This window comes from Anolis carolinensis, chromosome 2 (assembly GCF_035594765.1).
Source record: "Anolis carolinensis isolate JA03-04 chromosome 2, rAnoCar3.1.pri, whole genome shotgun sequence".
Classification (NCBI taxonomy): domain Eukaryota; kingdom Metazoa; phylum Chordata; class Lepidosauria; order Squamata; family Dactyloidae; genus Anolis; species Anolis carolinensis.
In genome coordinates this window covers 262,066,690-262,087,227 of record NC_085842.1, presented here as the reverse complement: position 1 = coordinate 262,087,227, position 20,538 = coordinate 262,066,690, and the positions used below count along the sequence as shown (strand labels likewise).

The 20,538-nt window shown below is 43.9% G+C and overlaps 1 protein-coding gene across 7 annotated transcripts in view; it reads left to right on the top strand.

Annotated features, from left to right (window-relative positions):
- csnk1g3 (casein kinase 1 gamma 3) overlaps window positions 1-20,538 on the top strand; it is a 91,773-nt gene that overhangs the window by 18,118 nt on the left and 53,117 nt on the right. For all 7 annotated transcript variants that reach the window (XM_062972140.1, XM_062972139.1, XM_008114068.3 and 4 more), the window contains exons 2-5: window positions 3,425-3,499; window positions 4,665-5,093; window positions 6,466-6,506; window positions 20,215-20,284. In XM_062972140.1, the coding sequence (XP_062828210.1) occupies window positions 4,916-5,093; window positions 6,466-6,506; window positions 20,215-20,284 (289 nt within the window). In that variant the 5' untranslated portion in view covers window positions 3,425-3,499; window positions 4,665-4,915. The remainder of the gene's footprint in view (window positions 1-3,424; window positions 3,500-4,664; window positions 5,094-6,465; window positions 6,507-20,214; window positions 20,285-20,538) is intronic.

Sequence of the window (20,538 nt, the reverse complement as noted above, 5' to 3'; positions counted from 1 at the left end):
AAAATTGAAAATCTGTTAATCTCTCTGAGTGAGGGGGAGGTAGGTGTTGGAAAGGGGCTACCCACTCTGGTCCTGCTCCTTGACCACTTGCTTTTTTCTCTGCTCAACCTCCACCCTTTTCTGTTTGCCCACTCATTGACTCCTCCTTTCTTCAGCCAGTTGTCCTCGTGGCTTCTTTCTCTGGAGACTAGGGTGCAGTGGAGGAAAAGAGCCTTTCTTAGTGCTTGTGGGGAGGTAGGCAGTGAGCAGCCAGGTAAGTGCAAAAAGAAAAAAAGGGTTGACTGGTACCTCCCTTCCTTTAACCAGATGAAACAGTAACATGCAGGAAAAGGTGGAGGAAAAAGCCCTGCATACCGCAGCTATTTCACCAACCCTGCAGATCCTGGCTCTTCCTCATTCCTGCCATGTATGTATGTCACCTACAAAGGAAGGGAAGTACCAGGCAAAACTGACACAGGAAGAGTAGCAGGCCCTGCATGCTTATGCTACTTCCTTAACCCTGAGGATACTGGCTCCTCTTCCTCTGTGCCAAATCTCTGTTTTACGTGGACCTCCCTTCCTTTACCCGGGCAAAACATAAACACGACATGCAGGAAGAAGGGCTATTAACTCTACTTCACTTACCGTTTCCTTTTTTCTACATGTGAACAAGGGAGGACAGACACGCAGTATGCATGAAAAGGAGTAGGCTCCATGCACTGCCACCTCTTCACTTACCCTGTGGATCCCAGTTTCTCTTTCTGTTTGCATCCTAATCCAATGGAGGTGCTTTCCATCCATGGGGATCAGTTATCCTGGGACTGAATTAATTGAATAGGAGCCCAGATGTACTCCTTTTTGGGAGGGGATGTAGAAACCTAAAGTGCTGTGGTACCTCCTCTCCATGGTATATGTTTGCTGTCGGTTAAGTCTACCTTATAGCAATACTCATTTGGTACTGAAAATGGGAGACTAAGTCAAAAGCGCCTTATTTAAATGTTACCGGGTTTAGCAGAACTTTTTCATCAGAACATTTAGGCTTGATACTTTTATCAGTAATAGTGCTTTCTCGACTGCCCGCATTGCGTCTGCAATCAATAGACCAGCTGAGTTGTTTCAGGTGGTGGGGGAGTTCCTCCACCCTGGTGGTGGAGGGGCCTTCCCCGACCATCTGACAACTCGATGTGGCGATTTCGCCCATCGTTTTGCAGACAAAGTCACTCAGATACGCTCTGACTTAGACACCAGCCTTGAAGCAGTACCACAAGAGGTAACTGAGGCATCTGCTTGTCCAGTTTTAATGGATTCGTTTCAGACTGTTCAGCCTGATGATGTCGAGGGGATCCTTGGAGCTGTGAGGGTGACCACATCTGCTTCGGACCCTTGCCATTCTTGGCTTCTAAAGCTTGCCAGTGGGGGGCTGGTATGTGGGAATTATAAATTCCTCACTGGATCAGGGACATTTTCCATCCACCTTAAAACAGGCATTTGTCAAACCGATCCTGAAGAAGTCGTCCCTTGATCCGACAGTATCAAACAACTACCGATCAGTCTCTAACCTCCCCTTCTTGGGCAAGTTTCTGGAGCGGGTGGCTGCCTTGCAGCTCCAGGGGTTCCTGCTAGAGACCGATTATCTTGATCCATTGCAGTCTGGGTTCAGGCCTGGTCACGGTACGGAGACTGCTTTGGTCGCCTTGGTGGATGACCTCCGCAGAGAACTTGACAGGGAGTATGTCACTGTTGGTTCTCTTGGACATCTCAGCGGCTTTCGATATCATCAACCATGGTATCCTTCTGGGTTGGCTCTCCAGAATGAGTATTGGGGGCGTTGCTCTGCAATGGCTCTGCTCCTTCCTGGAGGGCCGTTCCCAGTTGGTGAAACTGGGAGACACCTGCTTGGAGCCCTGGCCATTGACCTGTGGGGTCCCACAAGGTTCAGTTCTGTCTCCTATGCTTTTTAACATCTACATGAAACCGCTGGGCGTGGTCATCCGGAGTTTTGGATTTCGGTGCCATCTCTATACAGATGACACTCAACTCTACTACTACTTTCCACCGAATTCCAAGGGAGCCCCTCGGATCCTGGACCAGTGTCTGGCCGCTGTGATGGACTGGATGAGGGCTAACAAGCTGAAGCTCAATCCTGACAAGACAGAGGTCTTCCAGGTCAGTTGTAAGGCATAGGGTGGCAACCTGTGGTCGACGGGGTTGCACTCCCCCTGAAGGCGCAGTCTGGGGGTCCTCCTGGACTCAGAGCTGACGCTTGATGCTCAGGTTTCGGCGGTGGCTGGGAGGGCTTTCGCACAGTTAAAGCTTGTGCGTTAGCTGTGACCATACCTCGTGAAGTCTGACTTGACCATGGTGGTCCACGCCTTAGTTACCTCTAGACTGGATTACTGCAATGCGCTCTACGTGGGGCTGCCTTTGCAGACGGTTCGGAAACTACAGTTGGTACAAAGATCAGTGGCCAGGGTGATAACAGGAGCAGGCTATAGGGAGCGGCCAACATCCCTGTTTAAGCAGCTCCACTCGCTGCCAATAAGTTTCCGGGCCCAATTCAAGGTGCAGGTTATTACCTATAAAGCCCTATATGGTTCAGGACCTGCTTATCTCCGTGACCGCCTCCTCCCCTATGAACCCATGCGGGCCTTGAGATCTTCTGGGGAGGCCCTCCTCTCGCTCCCACCCCCGTCTCAGGTGCGGTTGGTGGGGACAAGAGAGAGGGCCTTCTCAGTGGTGGTCCCTCGGCTCTGGAATTCCCTCCCCAGGGAGATCAGGCTGGCACCCTCACTATCCATCTTTCGAAAGGACCTTAAATCATGGTTATTTCAATGTGCATTCGAATAAATACTTCCGGTTAGTTATTAGTTGCCACAACTACTGCACTTTATCACACTCCACTCTTATTGATTGAACTCTGTAATGAGATCCTTAATTTCCTCTTGTAGAGTCTGCTGAATTTTATCTTAAAATTTGTATATTATGTTCAGACTCTAATGTTGTAATGTTTTGATGTTGATGTTTTATGCTGGTTTGTATGTTTATACTATTTTACCTGTTTTACATTGGTTTAATTATGCTATATTTTATTGTATGTTGAAACTGGGCTTGTCCCCATGTGAGCCGCCCCGAGTCCCCTCTGGGGAGATGGGAGCGGGATATAAAAATAAAGTTATGATTATTATTTACTTTATAACTGATTTTTTTTTAGTTCTCTAGCCTTGTTAAAATCAGTTCTATTAGGTTTTCCAACCTTCTTGTATTGAGAGTGTATTTTAATGACGAAGTCTCTAAATATGATCAGATTAATAGTTAAATGTAGAACTGTGTGGTTTGTTTTAATACTTTTTCTAATATGAAGAGATAGAGTTTTAATTGAGCCTCAAGCGTCTTAACTATATAATGTCAATTTCATTTCTAATTTCAAGTACATTTTTGTTTTCAGAATGTTACTTACATATGAAATACTGTGTGGATTGTCATGGGGGGGAAAGCTGTGAATGCTGGAGCATTTTCTTGGGTAAGTTTGACTTAAATTATTTTGTAGGAAATATTTATGAAATGCTTGAATGATGTAGAGACTGTAGTTTGCTTGTGGAATTGAGTGATAGGGTTAAAATGTGAATTTGGGAAGATCACCTTTGTCAGTAAAAATGTAGAAGCATAAACAACAGACTTATTCAGCAAGGCAGTAGTATTGCCCACATTTACTTGTGTCTATTGCACCATTGAATCTAATGTGCATTTCAATTTTCTAAATTACAAAACCAAAAAGAAAAAAAAAGGATTTGCTGGTTAATGTAATGCACAGTGGCAAAAAGTGTACTATATGTAATTCGGCCAAAAAAAGGTGCGCATTACAGTGGCTGCATGCTTAGAATTTCTTCTTTAAAAACAAAAGTGTCAGAACACTAGAGCTTTCAGCAATGGAAAAGAGAATCTTGGGGTGTATCTATGCTTTAGAATGAATCCACCTTAACTGTCCTGGCTCAGTGCTATGGAATCCTGGGGGCTGTAGTTTTACAAGGTCTTGAGCCTTTTCTGCCAAAGAATGCAGATGTCTCAACAAACTACAGATCACAGGATCGCATAGCATTGACCAAAGACAATTAAATTAGAGATGACATCCTTCAAATAGGAGCTCTAGGTACTCCTGAAGTAACTTCCCTTTTGCTTTGGCTTACTCTGCACTAAGATTATCCTATTATGCAAATCTAATACACACCCTAATTTTGAGAAGGTAATTTAGCCAAAAAGGTGAGCATTTGATTCGAGTAAATGCAGTAAATAAAATGCTGATGAGAAAGTGAAAGCAACCAGATTTTGTGTGTGTAATGTATTGAAATTACTGTTGGTGCAAGCTGATTTTACTTAGAAGTGAGGAAACCACTTCACTGTGGTATTTTGTTTAATTAAATTTGGAGAGTATTTTGTGAAAGAATGTCGTGTTTATATTGGAGCTATAGTAATGAGAGGGGTGAACCTTTGCTAAAACTGTAATATTTAAGTACAGCAGTGAGAAAATTGAAAAGATACATACTTTAGTCTCTGGCCTTATGTGAGTTTTTGTTTATATAGTAAATAGTTAACTGAAAACCTTACATTCTGTACATTGTGTAATTTACTATTTTTCTGTTAATGACATAATTTCCATGTTGCTTAACAAGCTGTTATTTTTATTACAGAAGAACATGAAATACCAATAAATGGTGCTAATAGAAGACCACCTGAAATATTTCGGTTTAACAACTATCAAGGAAAAATACTTTGCGAATGGGATGAATACGCAAGTGGTGACTGCCTGCAGCAGCTTCCTAAATCACAGTAAATAGCTGGAGCACATAACTAGTGATGTTTCCATTTCTACATTACCCCATTTGAGATTCCTTGTCTTGACTGGGGAAAGACGTTCAAAGTGGAGTACCATAAACTTGATATGGAAAGCAAAAAGAAAGACAAGGACAAAACGGATGATAGAATGGCAAGGCCTAGCGGACGATCAAGTCACAATCCACGAGGCAGCAGCTCATCAAATTCTGGAGTTTTAATGGTTGGACCTAATTTCAGAGTTGGTAAAAAAATAGGTTGTGGCAATTTTGGAGAGCTACGATTAGGTAAGACTATGAAAATTGTGCATTCCACTAAAATGTTCTATATATCACATTGAATAGTGAAAGCTAATTAATGCCTCATATTAATCTTGTAGCATAGAAAAAAATTGGGAATGTTCAGTTTAGATGGTGATAATAAGTATTAGTGTTGGAACATCTCCGTTTGGTTTCTGGCATGTGTAAATAATATTGTGAAATACAGTTTTTATGCTGTGAATGAATTAATGCCTGAGTTTTTATTTTTATAGTTGCAGGCTGACTAAACTTTCTCTTGGATTAAGAAGCGTAGGCTGGTCTTGATTTTTGTTTAGTCCTGTGAATAAAAATGGCCCAGCCTTCTTGACATAGTTAGACTTTTGTTGAACTTGAAGGGAGATATTTGGAAGTGATCAATCAGGTGCCCTCAGATGATTTGATCTGCAATTTCCTTAGCTTCAACCAAGCACGATTCGTGGCTGGGAATTATGGAGTTGCCATTCAAAACATTTGGGCAGCAGTGAATTACTTCCAACAGCATTGAGACAATGGTTTGTATGAGAAAAATATTTGTAGATGTGTTTGCATCTTCTAGCCTAATTAAGCATTGTTTGTTAAGCCAATGTTATTATCTGAAGAAACTAATAGAATTTCTTTGGAGAATAATAATAATAATAATAATAATAATAATAATAATAATAATAAATAAACTTTATTTATATCCTGCCAAACAGGACTCAGGGTGGCTTACAAAAAATAAGTCACAGTACAAAACCAAAACAAAAAATAGAAAAAATATATAAACAACAATATCCAAAACAAAACAAACTAAGAACTAAAATAACAATATCATAATAAAATATTTCATTTAAAATTTAGCTGGATTATATTGTACACCAGGGCAAAAACCAGTTCCAACCAGTTCACCACCATGATAAGTTATAATTAATAATTTCAGAATGCCTACTTCTACGTCCATGTTGTCAGTTCTTTTTTGAAGGTGGCTAGAGAGGGGGCATGTCTAATTTCTTTGGGAAGAGTATTCCAGAGCCGAGGGGGAGGGCACCACCAAGAAGGCCCTCTCCCTCTTTCCCACCAGCTGTGTTTGTGAGGGTGGTGGGACCCTGAGGAGGGCATCCACGGAGGACCTTAGGACTCTAACCGTAAAGGTCTTTATAGGTGATAACCTGCACTTTGAATTGGGCCCGGATATACACAGGCAGCCAGTGGAGCTGCTTTAACAAGGGAGTGGTGTGCTCCCTGTAGTCAGCTCCTGTTAGAAATCTGGCTGCTGCTCTTTGCACTAAATGCAGAAGAAATCAGTACTGCATGTTGAAATCAACTTGTTTTTAGAATGCAGATGTATGTAGTCTCATATTCTTGTCTTTTTGTCTTTAAGGAAAAAATTTGTATACAAATGAATATGTGGCAATTAAGCTGGTAAGTTGACTCTAGTTTGTATTTGAAATACATTTATTAGCTAAACTTAATCCTTTGCTTAACAATATAGATGTGTTTGAAGTAAAAATATTGTTTAACATTAATCTATTGTGGAATTGTATATTTTACAAGTACAATAGTCGGGAGGGGCAAATGGGCTGTCCGGATACTTGAATATCTGTCGAATCCTTCACTTTGAGATTTTCAAAAAAGAATATTTTAAATTTCTTGGTACTTTAAAAAACAAATACCTGAATTCTGATCTACCTTCTTAGTTTTGACAAATGGTTAGATCGGTGCTAATGAATACAAGTAGCAGGTGTGCTTAGATAATGATGACTGACTGAGAGGGTAAAGAAATGGCTGACCACTGGATCAGTTTTGAAAACAATTGTTGAAGCTGTATGCCTGAAGTATGAGAGAAACTTAGATGTGGCCACTTATTTTAGAGAGCCATTGTTTCCATTGCACTGACTCAAGCTTGATAAGTATAGAAACATAATGGGGAAATTACAGCTCTTTTTATACAGTAAGTGCAATTATTTAACTAGTATCTTTTACTAAACTATATTTTTCGACATATTGTATACCATGAGAGGTCCAAAATGGCCTTTGAAAAGTTAAAGCATTGGCATCCATAGTTTCGTCCATCAATGTGTCTGTTCATTCTCTCCCACTTTATCTAAGTATAGAGAAACTGGAAAGCGTCCAGAGGAGGGCAACTAAAATGATTAAAGGTCTGGAGAAGCCCTATGAGGAACGGCTTAAAGAACTGGGCATGTTTAGCCTGCAGAAGAGAAGGCTAAGAGGAGACATGATAGCCATGTATAAATATGTGAGGGGAAGTCATAGGGAGGAGGGAGCAAGCTTGTTTTCTGCTACCCTGCAGACTAGGATGCGAAACGATGGCTTCAAACTACAGGAAAGGAGATTCCACCTGAACATCAGGAAGAACTTCCTCACTGCGAGGGCTGTTCGGCAGTGGAACTCTCTCCCTCGGACTGTGGTGGAGGCTCCTTCTTTGGAGGCTTTTAAACAGAGGCTGGATGGCCATCTGTCAGGGGTGCTTCGAATGCGATTTCCTGCTTCTTGGCAGGGGGTTGGACTGGATGGCCCATGAGGTCTCTTCCAACTCTACTATTCTATGATTCTATGATACTGACATAATTTCAATGTATAAAGAAGGATGTATTGAAGTACTCTAACACAGCCCCATTACCATTATCAGGGAATCAGCAGTGCCTCAAAATGTATTTACATTCTTAATTAGAAGGGTCCTCTATTTTGTGTGTGTGCGTTTGTGTGTATATATATGTGCATATATACACCCTTTTTTCTTTTGAAGATTGTAGTATGCACTCACCTATACTTCAGAATAATACTGTATTTCACATATTAAAACATCAGTCATAAATCCACAAAGATTTCAGCTTGAGGTAGTGGCAGAACAAAGTAGAGAACTTTGATGTGTGAGTTGTCCAGTGCGGATACTTCCTTTTTACATGGAAATGTATATTTTCTTGTTGCAGTAGTATTGGCCAGCCTTCTGGCAATTGCTTTTTGCTTTTCAGTGGCACAGCTCTAATTTTATCTTTTTAAAAAATATCACTGTAAAGGCCAAAGATAGAGCTCACCTTTCTAGGTAGGTAGTTATCTGAACACTTTGGCCAGAATACCTGTTCAAATATTTAGCCTTGTTACTGTACAACTAGGTGTCATTTCAAGGGTGAGATTATAAAGTTTTATTGATATTTCTTACTTCTGGCAAACCTGACAAACTAGTATTGATGTGACAAGGCTGCAGGACACCTTGGGGATGCTCAGGTCCCACTATATACATAGTCAAATTGTGTCCTTTGTATTGAATGGCAAAATCAGGGTTTTCTTTTGGAATTTATTTGGAATTTATTTGGAATATTTTCAAGCCAGTGACGTTTGAATCCATTCACATAGGATGTGTCCTTTGTATAGAATGGCAAAATCAAGGTTTTCTTTTGGAATTTATTTGGAATATTTTCAAGCCAGTGATGTTTGAATCCATTCACATAGGATGTGTAGATGCATAGGGATGACTATATAACATACAGTTGGCTCATTTGTGAGTGACCTGTATTGTGTATGACACAGAGTTAACAAATAGTCACACATTGCATTCAATATTGACACATATTAGATTATCCATTACTGAAATTCAAAATATTTCAGTATCGTGTCAAGAAATGATGGCATAAGTTAGGGTTAATTTTATGGTTTAAATTAGCATACAAGTTTAGTCAGCCCTCCCACTTTGCTTTATATTTTCAAATTACCTTTTACTACACAGATGGTTAATGCAATAGTTGAGATTTGGCAGCTTTCCAAGAGCTGCAGCATTTCTCAAAGCAATTTCTAGCAAAGGGATACACCATCAATACATGTTCTTGCTTTTTGCTATTGATTGGTAGCAGTCCATTCAGAATGTTATTAGTACATGGAATAACATATAGTACATAGATGCTAAAGTTTAACAATATTTATAGTGTTCATGTATGTAGTATCTAAATAATTTCCTTAGATCATGGTTGAGGAAAGTACAGTCTATGGGCCACATGTGGCCCCCAAATGCCTTAAAGGCGCCTCCCTGTCTCTTTTTTATTTTATTTTTTGGTGTAATTTACATTTGATTTTTACCCAAAAGTCTCTTCCTCCCAGATGTGTAAAAATCTGCACCTCCATCAGAGAATCCCACCCAAAGTTCCCCACATTCTACTCTTGCCATATTCTGGCCAAAACGGTGACTAGAAGTTATATGTCATCATTTTGAGCAGGATGTTGCTATTGGAAATGGTTTGTAGTTTCCATGTCTGGATAGGTGATGTTATGTGCAATGGAGACCAGGGGTTGAAATTGGTGTGCTTTAAATAGATCTCATTGCTTTCAAATGTAAGCTCAATATTTCTCAATCATTCCCATTGCATGAAAAATCTCCATGTGCTAACAATTCTGTATCGGTGAATAGCCCCCCCCCCCCTTTAAGTCTGTAGTGTGTCCTGTGCACATTTACTTAAGATAAGCTCCCTTGAATCCAATTATACTTAATTCTAAGCAAACATATACCGTCTTACATGAAAAAGCTCATTAACAGCAGCTACACAACACACTTTTAGAAAGCATTATTTCAATAAGCAACCCTTAAAAAGTGTTTTGGGGTGTTTAGGAAAGACTAATCCTTATTCTTTTAATCCTTTATTTTGTGTTGACCATTGGCTGTTTTGAAACTTTCCCCTTTCCTTTGGTGTTTATTTTGTGTTTGTTACATTTTTCTGGCTATTTTGAAACTTGCTCCTTCCCTTTGGTGTTTCTGGAATGCCAGCCTACACCGTATTGAACTAAATACTTTTAAATAGTAATGAGCTCACTGAGTTGCTATAAATCTAAAGGCCCACACTGATTTTAATTAGAGGATACATTCTCTTGGTTTTATGTATTAGTTGAGCAATTGTGAGATTTCTGTTTTTTCCCTAAAATTGCTACTTTGTCTTTTTTGCTAGTCTGTATTATGGAGCACCCCCCCCCCCCCCCCCAAATTAAGTGTTGCAATAAGCAACTAGAAAACTCAGGGTGCTATATCTAAGAGAGAATTGTTTTTCAGTCATGTTCATGGTCAGAAAAAGAATGTTATGCTTATGGGGCTTAAACCTGTGGTTCCTCAGACTGTAAGGCAAACTTCTTTGTAGGAGACAGATGCACCTGACAGTCTGGCTTGAGCTTGCTTCTTCCTGATCCATTCCCAGGGTGTCATATGATTAATTCAGGAGCACCAGTGCTTCATTGAAGTATGTGCTCATTTCCTTGTATATGTCTCACCAAGCTTTTTGATTTTCTGTTTTCACTTCTGTTTTCCTCTTGACAATCTGGTAGTTTTACCCTGAATGATGGTTTGCTAAAACTTTGTATTTGGGTCATGGAGATTTTTCTGTATCCCTTGTTAGCAATATTACAGGATGAAACCACAGGTAGATTCCTTCTACCTCACTTATGTTTTATATGTGTTTGGGAGAAAATTTGGTTAACTAGTCAATAAAATAAAATTTTGTGTCCAACGATGCTTCTTCTGAACGTAGCAAGTTGTGTAAAGTTGGACTAAAGATTCAGACAGTTTGAGAAATTTCAGAACTATAACCCCTTTTCCCTGTTTTGGATGATCAAAAACATAAGTAAATTCTGTGTGTTTATTGAATTTATTTAGACATATCTTTGAGTTTCTTATTTTGAGGGACACTCAAATAGAGCAAATGGGGGAAATATCTCTTTGGGTAAATACCAGTGCAGATAGGAAGTTACTTGAGGGGTCTAGACCAGGCATGTGTAAACTAAGGCCTAGGGGCCGGATGCAGCTCCCTGGGTGCTAACCTCAGGTCCTTTTCATTTTATCCGTCCTCTTGGCAGAAGGACACAGCAGCCTGCTGTGTCCTTATGCCAGAAAGGTGGGGGAGGATGGCACGTAGCCACTGTGTGTCTCGTCGTCCTCCCGGCATAAGGACGGTGCAAGCGGCCTCATCCTAATGCCAGGAGGATGGCTCGAGAAAGGCATATGGCGGCTAAGAGCCCCCTGGAGCACTCTCATTTTCTGCCTGTCTTGTTCTCCTCCTGGAATAATGCCAAGAGGACAGCCCAAGAATTGGGGGAGGAGGATGGGGGCAATTGCCGTATGTCCCGCCTTCCTCCCAGCATAAGGGTGGGGCAAGTAGGGATAACATAAGGATGGGACTGGGAGGACAACCTGAGGATGACCTGGGCCATGCCCTGTCCCCTCCTGACTCTGCCTTCTCCTGGGCTCCGTGCCTCCCCCCCGTGCCCCCTCCCTCCTGACCTAGCCCTCCCAGCCAATACAGAAAAGTTTTCACATGCCTGGTCTAGATATATGCTTAAACATGTTCCCTGGCTGCATATGAGTCCCACCCATGGGAAAAATGTGGAATATAAATGAAATAATAATAATAATAATAATAATAATAATAATAATAATAATAATAATAATTGTGCGGTTTTCTGGCATTGTATATTTTTGCCGCTTCTGTGACTGTTCATTTGGGTTTTGATGATTCCGTAGCCCACTTGTCGATGGATGTCCAGAATCAGCAGCATCCACTGCGGTCCTTTTTATCCTGGGCGACGACCGAGCCAGTATAGACTTCGTTTGGGTTTGATTCTCCATAATGCTAATGGGTTAGGTGCTCTTGGTTGTGCTCCTCAGCTGAGGCCTCTCTGGCTTGGTTGGACCTGCCGGTAGTTACACTACCGCCAGCACAGCCCTCAGTCATCATTGGAGCAGCTAAGCCCCCCCACCACGTCAAGGTGGCACCTGCGAATTCGGACAGCTGGCAACTGTCCGAATTTTTAGCACTGATATCAACATGGAGTTTGGTTTGGACAAATGTTCGACAGTGGCATTGAAGAAGGGAAAAATCATTGAAAGTGAGGGCATAAATATGCCCAATGGCCAAACAATAAAGTGTCACCAGCCAGAGGCCTATAGATATCTGGGCATATTACAGCTGGACAACATCAAGCATGAACATGTGAAAACTGTGGTCAGCAAAGGATACACACAAAGGGTCAGAAAAATTCTCAAAAGCAAGCTCAATGGAGGCAACACCATCAAGGCCATAAACACCTGGGCCATACCTGTCATAAGATATACTGCTGGCATTATAAATTGGACACAGGTGGAACTGGACAATTTGGACAGAAAAACAAGAAAACTCATGACCATTCATCATTCACTGCACCCTCGCAGTGATGTTGACCGGCTATATCTGCCTAGAAGATCAGGGGGCAGAGGACTCTTACAAGTAAAACAAGCAGTCAAAGAAGAAGAACATGCCCTGGCAGAATATGTCAAGCAAAGTGAAGAACCTGCTTTGATTGAAGTCAAAAATCAGAAACTCCTCAAAACACAGCAGACAAAAAACCAGTACAAGAAAACCGCACTACAAACTAGAGCTGACAGCTGGCACAACAAAACACTGCATGGAAAGTTCCTTGACAAAATTGAAGGAAAAGCTGATAAGGAGAAGACCTGGCTCTGGCTCACGAATGGGACCCTGAAGAAGGAGACAGAAGGCCTGATCCTTGCAGCCCAGGAGCAAGCCATCAGAACAAATGCAATTAAGGCCAAGATTGAAAAATCAGCTGATGACCCAAAATGCAGACTGTGCAAGGAAACCGACGAAACCATTGATCATATCCTCAGCTGCTGTAAGAAAATCGCACAGACAGACTACAAACAGAGGCACAACTATGTGGCCCAAATGATTCATTGGAACTTATGCCTCAAGTACCACCTCCCAGCAGCAAAGAACTGGTGGGATCACAAACCTGCAAAAGTATTGGAAAATGAGCACGCAAAGATACTGTGGGACTTCCGAATCCAGACTGACAAAGTTCTGGAACACAACACACCAGACATCACAGTTGTGGAAAAGAACAAGGTTTGGATCATTGATGTTGCCATCCCAGGTGACAGTCGCATAGATGAAAAACAACAGGAAAAACTCAGCCGCTATCAGGACCTCAAGATTGAACTTCAAAGACTCTGGCAGAAACCAGTACAGGTGGTCCCGGTGGTGATGGGCACACTGGGTGCTGTGCCAAAAGATCTCAGCCGGCATTTGGAAACAATAGACATTGACAAAATCACCATCTGCCAACTGCAAAAGGCCACCCTACTGGGATCTGCACACATCATCAGAAAATACATCACACAGTCCTAGACACTTGGGAAGTGTTCGACTTGTGGTTTTGCGAAACGAAATCCAGCATATCTATCTTGTTTGCTGTGCCATACAACGTCGTTGTGTTGATAATAATAATAATAATAATAATAATAATAAAAATTTACTTTCAAAGGTGAAGATTGTTTTACTCTCAAAATCACTCCGTTGAGATACTCTTTTTGTTTTCAGTTCTATCTGTAAAATCTTGCTACTTCTGTGTATTTTGCATATATGAGAACCCTTAATGAACCATCTGCTTATAAATGGGAAGTTGTCACGACCCAGGCTGCAGAGCACCAATAACCATACACAGAGGCCAGAATCTATCTAATATCTTTATTGTAGGAATATATAAAGTTAATAAAAACAAGTGTAGAAAATAGTCCAGAATTAGACCTTTCAGGAAAGGTCAGTATTAGTCCAAAAAAGCAATGTCCAATAAGAAATATTAAGGTCCAAAGTTGTAATCCAATAACCGAAACACTCACTTTGCCAAGCAAAGTGAGGGGAGATGACAAGGACCTTTAGTCCATGAAACTTGAGCGAGGCTAGGAAATAACTTGATACTTGAAACAAGGCTTGAACGTGGAACAAGGTAACTAGGAACAAGAACAAGGTCCGTGGAATAACTTGGTAAAATCCGTGGTACAAGGCAAGGATTGGTCCTGGGAAACAAGGCAAAGTCCGTAGGTAAACAAAGGCTGGGAAGCAAGGCGAAGGCTGGATAGCAAGGCAAGGCTTGAGCGAGAGCGAGGCTTGAATCGGAGCGCGCTGTCCAGACACGACCCGCTCCGTAGACTGACGAATTGACTCCGCGAAGTTACTACGCGGGTAAAACACCTAAATAGAGTCTAGCTTTCCCGCCGAAGCAGTTCTCTGGGAATCAGAACCGAAAGCTAACTCTGAGACCAGATGTGAGACTCCCCAAAGATTCTCACGAGAAGCAGTCTTAATTGGCCACATTCTTAGCTGCAATCCTTGCACTCCTGCGCGAAGCTGAATCCAAACTTCTCTGTTGTTTACAAAACTCCCGGCGCAAGAATACGGGAGAAGTAGGCTCTGGGCTTGTTTGACATACTTCTGGGAGACAACTTTCTTGCAGGTGCAAGGTTCCCAGATCTGCCTGGGAAAGATCTGGCTGAGAGGAATCCAGTTCAGACTGGGAAGGTAAAAAACCCAAGTTTTCATCTTCATCAGGAATTACAATGTCCTGAGCAGGACTACAAGGCCCATGGGTCATCACACTATCCCCCTCCTCAAGGCCCCTCCCAAACTGGGGCCCTCTCCCCGAGGCGCGAGGTCGTGGTTTGGTGGGATAGGTCTGATGAAAGCGACGGGTTAGATCAGGAGCATGGACTGTGGAGGCGTCTTCCCAAGAGCGTTCCTCAGGGCCAAAACCCACCCAGTCAATGAGATATTGTAGGCGGCGGCGGTGAAAGCGAGAATCCAAAATGTCCTCAACCTCGAACTCCTCCTCCCCATTCATCAAAACAGGAGGGGGGGCCGGTTGGTCTGTATCAGGTCGCACACCATCCGCCGGAAGGAGCAGGGAACGGTGAAACACTGGGTGAATGCGCATTGAACGCGGAAGTTGGAGTTTGAAAGTCACGGGGTTTAATTGCGCCACCACTGGATAGGGACCAATGAAACGGGCATCTAACTTCCGGCAAGGGCGGTGGGAGGGCAGAAAGCGAGTGGACAGGAAAACCCGATCTCCTACCTTGATTTCGGGGCCCGGCTGGCGATGTTTGTCAGCGTGGCGTTTATAGTCCTCCTTGGCTTGATCCAGTTGCTGGAGCAAAAGTTGTTGCACCGCTGTGAGTTCCTGCAGCCAATCCTCTGCTGCGGGAACCTCTGAAGTTTCAATGACAGGGGGGAAGAAACGTGGATGGAAGCCGTAGTTTGCAAAGAACGGCGTTTCTTTTGTAGAAGCTTGAACTCCATTGTTGTAGGCAAACTCAGACAGTGGTAACAGAGAAGCCCAATTGTCCTGTTGATAGTTTACATAACAGCGAAGATACTGCTCCAAAGTGGCATTGGTGCGCTCCGTTTGCCCATCTGTTTGGGGATGATGAGCTGAAGATAAGCGAGAGTCTATGCCCAATAGTTTTTGTAGTGCCTTCCAAAAACGAGAGGTGAATTGAGATCCACGGTCTGTGACTAAACTCTTGGGCAATCCATGTAGTCTGAAAACATGTTGAAGAAATAGATCCGCAGTTTCCTTGGCCGTGGGGAGGCCTTCGCAGGGAATGAAATGGGCTAACTTGGTGAATAGGTCCACCACCACTAAGATCGTGGTGAATCCACAGGAAGGTGGTAGGTCAGTGATGAAATCCGCGGAAATTATTTCCCATGGGCGAGATGGGGTAGGAAGGGGGTGTAAAAGCCCTGAGGGCTTCTCCCTTCGTATCTTGGAGCGCTGGCATACTGGGCAGGTGTTGACATATTTTTCCACATCCTTGCGGATCTTGGGCCACCAAAAATCCCTTAGGATCAAATGCATAGTTTTAAATAGTCCGAAGTGTCCTGCTGGTTTGCAGTCATGACACAGACGAAGCGCTTTTTCCCTGCCCGGTCCGGGTGGGATATAAACATGATTTCTATAGCAGAGCAGCCCATCTTTAAGCGAAAAGGGGAAATGCAGACCTTGGCGAAGTTGGTCCTGCGCCCAGGCATCTGCTTGCTGACTAGCCCTGATTTCTTGAGCACAGATGGGTCCTGGAGTAGGGGAAGTTGAACCAATGGGAATGGATTTGGTGTTCCCCACCGTGAGCGTGGCAAAGTTCTCAGGTTGTAGTAGTTGGGATTCAAAGGTCTCCTTGCGTCCTGCAGCGTATTCCGGTTTACGTGACAGGGCGTCTGCTTGCTTGGTTTGGGCTGGTGTCACATAATGGATCTGGAAGTTGAAACGTTCAAAGAATAAAGCCCAACGTTGCTGCCTCTGATTTAGTTTGCGGGCAGTTCTTAGATGTTCTAGATTACGATGATCAGTGTGGACTTCAATGGGAAATTTGGCCCCTTCTAGCCAATGTCTCCAAGTTTCAAAGGCTGCCTTTATGGCCAGTAGTTCTTTTTCCCAAATGGTGTAATTCCTCTCTGGTGTGGTTAGTTGACGAGAATAAAAGGCACAGGGGTGGAGGTGATCTCCCACCGGTTGTAAGAGTACAGCCCCAATTGCCACATCAGAGGCGTCCGCTTGCACCACAAAAGGGGTTCCAGGATTTGGGTGCTGTAGAATTGGCTGGGAGGTGAATAGTTTCTTTAGTTGCTGGAACCCTTTCTCTGCTTGATCAGTCCAGCGGAAAGGCTGCTTTCCACGGATGCAGCTAGTGATGGGGTCGGACCAGCGGGCAAAATCTGGAATGAACTTGCGGTAGTAGTTCGCGAACCCCAAGAAACGCTGCACCTCTTTCTTGTTAGTTGGCGCCCGCCATTCCAATACTGCTGAAACTTTGGCTGGATCCATGGAAAGCCCTAGAGGCGAGATGCGGTAACCAAGGAAATCTACCTCTTGTAGATCAAAAGCGCATTTTTCCAGCTTGGCATAAAGTCCATGATCCCGCAATCGTTGTAACACCATTTTGACGTGGTTCTCATGTTCTGATTGTGATCTGGAAAACACCAAAAAATCGTCCAGGTAGATTATCAAGAACCTGTCTAGATAGTCCTGAAAAATGTCATTGACAAAATGCTGGAACGTTGCGGGGGCTCCGCATAAACCGAAATTCATAACTCGGGACTCAAATAATCCGAATTTGGTCTGGAAGGCGGTCTTCCACTCGTCCCCTTCCCTGATGCGAACTAAGTTGTAAGCCCCCCGAAGATCCAGCTTGGTGTAAACCTTGGCTCCTCGAAGCCGATCCAGTAGATCCGAGATTAAGGGCAGGGGATAGCTGTTCCGCTTGGTGATATTGTTCAATGCTCTGTAGTCCACCACCAAGCGTAGTTCCCCTGACTTCTTCTTCACAAACATCACTGGGGAGGCGGCTGGGGATTGAGAGGGTCTGATGAATCCCTTGCGAAGGTTTGTCTCTAGGAATTCCCTGAGAGCTTCTTGCTCTGGTTCAGTCAGGGAGTAGAGATGCCCTCGCGGGATCGGGGCCCCCTCCACCAAGTCAATGGCACAGTCATAAGGTCTATGTGGGGGTAATTTTTCGGCTTCTTTCTCATTGAATACATCCCAATACTCGGAGTACTTCTTTGGCAAGGTGATGATGGGCTCGGTGTCTGTGGCATGGCATACCTTGGCTACGAGGCAATGGTTTTGGCAGTACGGTGAAGCAAACTGCAGTTCTCTGTTGGACCAGGAGATGTTAGGGTCGTGGAGAGTCAGCCATGGAATTCCCAAAATCACAGGGAAATGGGGGACCTCGGTAACAAAGAAGGAAATCTCTTCCATATGTTCCCTTATCCACATCCTGGTGGGTTCCGACCACTGACTTACGGGGCCCGTCTTGAGGGGACGGCCGTCTATGGCTTGCACCACACGGGCATTCTTGAAATCATGATATTGTAATCCCAGAGAGTCGGCATACTCTCTATCGATGAAATTGTTGGTAGCTCCAGAGACTATCATGGCGTGGATCATGACGGGTCCCCTTTTTGCTGACCATAATGTGACCACGAGAAGGAACAGGACCCCGGTTGGCGGCTCTTGGATGGATTTTTTGACCGGGTTGGCGAGCCTCTCTACACCCGGTCGTTGGCTTCCCCCGCCGGCTGTGCGCCAGTCGGCTCAGACGCCTTCGTCTCCGTGGAGGACGCCGCCGCAAGACGGGCGGCAGGCTTCCCTTTGGCTGGGCACTCTCTGGCGAAGTGGCCCCCGTTCCCGCAGTACCAGCAGAGGTTAAAGCGTTGACGACGGGCCTTCTCGGCGGCATCTAGTCTGGGACGCACATTGCCCAACTGCATCGGCACCTCCTCGCCTCCTCTGGGGTATGGGGTTGGCGGTGGGGGTCTCCACACCGGACGTGGCTGAACGCTGGCGGGAGCGGGGGGTTTTGCCCCGGCTCTACTGCCCTGGCCTCGAACCCACTGTTTTCTGTTGGCAATCATGACTTCAGCCCGTAAACATTGATCAATGAGTGCCTCGAGGGTCTGGGGAGGATCCACCTTGGAGATTTCTTCCAGCATTTCAATGTTGAGACCCTCCCGGAATTGTCCCCTGAGGGCTACATCGTTCCAGCCGGTGTTGTGGGCCAGCACTCGGAACTCGGCTATATACTGAGACATAGGTCTGTCTCCTTGGAAAAGGCGACGGAGTTTGTGACCGGCTGCCTCCAAATTGTCCTCGATTCCCCAAGTCTCCTTGAGGTGGTCCAAGAAGTGTTGCGCTGATCTTAGGTGTGGAGAGGCTTGGTCGAACAGTGCCGTCGCCCAGCTGGCCGCTGGCCCATCTAGAAGACTGTAAACCCATGCCACTTTGATGTCTTCTTGGGGAAACTCGGCAGCACGGGCCTCTAGATAAGCTTGACATTGGCGACGGAAGACATGAACCTTAGAAGCTTCTCCAGTAAACTTGGTTGGCAACGCCATGGCCGGAAGACGAACACCGCGTTCCTTCAAACCCCTTATTTCTCCGTCCTGTGCATTGAGCTTATCACGGATTCGGTCCACCTCTTCCTTGTCGATGGTGTAGGTAACCGGCTGGCCGCTCGGCCCAGGTACGACTCCGGTAGACATTCTGGCCGAGGTTAATTGGTGCTTAGGGTGGCGGAGTCAAACTGTCACGACCCAGGCTGCAGAGCACCAATAACCATACACAGAGGCCAGAATCTATCTAATATCTTTATTGTAGGAATATATAAAGTTAATAAAAACAAGTGTAGAAAATAGTCCAGAATTAGACCTTTCAGGAAAGGTCAGTATTAGTCCAAAAAAGCAATGTCCAATAAGAAATATTAAGGTCCAAAGTTGTAATCCAATAACCGAAACACTCACTTTGCCAAGCAAAGTGAGGGGAGATGACAAGGACCTTTAGTCCATGAAACTTGAGCGAGGCTAGGAAATAACTTGATACTTGAAACAAGGCTTGAACGTGGAACAAGGTAACTAGGAACAAGAACAAGGTCCGTGGAATAACTTGGTAAAATCCGTGGTACAAGGCAAGGATTGGTCCTGGGAAACAAGGCAAAGTCCGTAGGTAAACAAAGGCTGGGAAGCAAGGCGAAGGCTGGATAGCAAGGCAAGGCTTGAGCGAGAGCGAGGCTTGAATCGGAGCGCGCTGTCCAGACACGACCCGCTCCGTAGACTGACGAATTGACTCCGCGAAGTTACTACGCGGGTAAAACACCTAAATAGAGTCTAGCTTTCCCGCCGAAGCAGTTCTCTGGGAATCAGAACCGAAAGCTAACTCTGAGACCAGATGTGAGACTCCCCAAAGATTCTCACGAGAAGCAGTCTTAATTGGCCACATTCTTAGCTGCAATCCTTGCACTCCTGCGCGAAGCTGAATCCAAACTTCTCTGTTGTTTACAAAACTCCCGGCGCAAGAATACGGGAGAAGTAGGCTCTGGGCTTGTTTGACATACTTCTGGGAGACAACTTTCTTGCAGGTGCAAGGTTCCCAGATCTGCCTGGGAAAGATCTGGCTGAGAGGAATCCAGTTCAGACTGGGAAGGTAAAAAACCCAAGTTTTCATCTTCATCAGGAATTACAATGTCCTGAGCAGGACTACAAGGCCCATGGGTCATCACAGAAGTTCTGTTTGTTGCATAGAATACAAATGTCATGAGGACGAAACATGATCGTATTAGACCTAACATGATAAATAGCTTTTGGTAAAAATACCTTATGGGATGGAAAACATATATCAGTTGAAGAGATTTTTCTTCATAATCCATTTTACATCAAAATTCTGGTCCAGTCAGTTTTAATTAATATTGGTACTAAATTAGTTAGCATTTCATTGAGATCTTGGTTTTCAACATTTAAAATCTTGGTTTCTTCAGGAGCCAATGAAATCAAGAGCACCACAGCTGCACTTGGAGTACAGATTCTACAAGCAATTAGGATCTGGAGGTAAATATTGTTTATTAAATTGTAACTGAATATGAACTGTTACGAAGGGACAAGTTTATATTTGTACACTTAATTTGGTATAGAAATATAAAGGGAATTTTATTTATTGTATCAGATATTGGTTTGTTTGATGTCATTGGTATATAACAGCAGCCACAATTACTTGAAAAGGCTAAGCCCCCATCTACACTGATCATTTAATGCAGTTCAGAAGCCAGCTTCAAACGTCTGCTGCTAGAAAACAAACATTCATA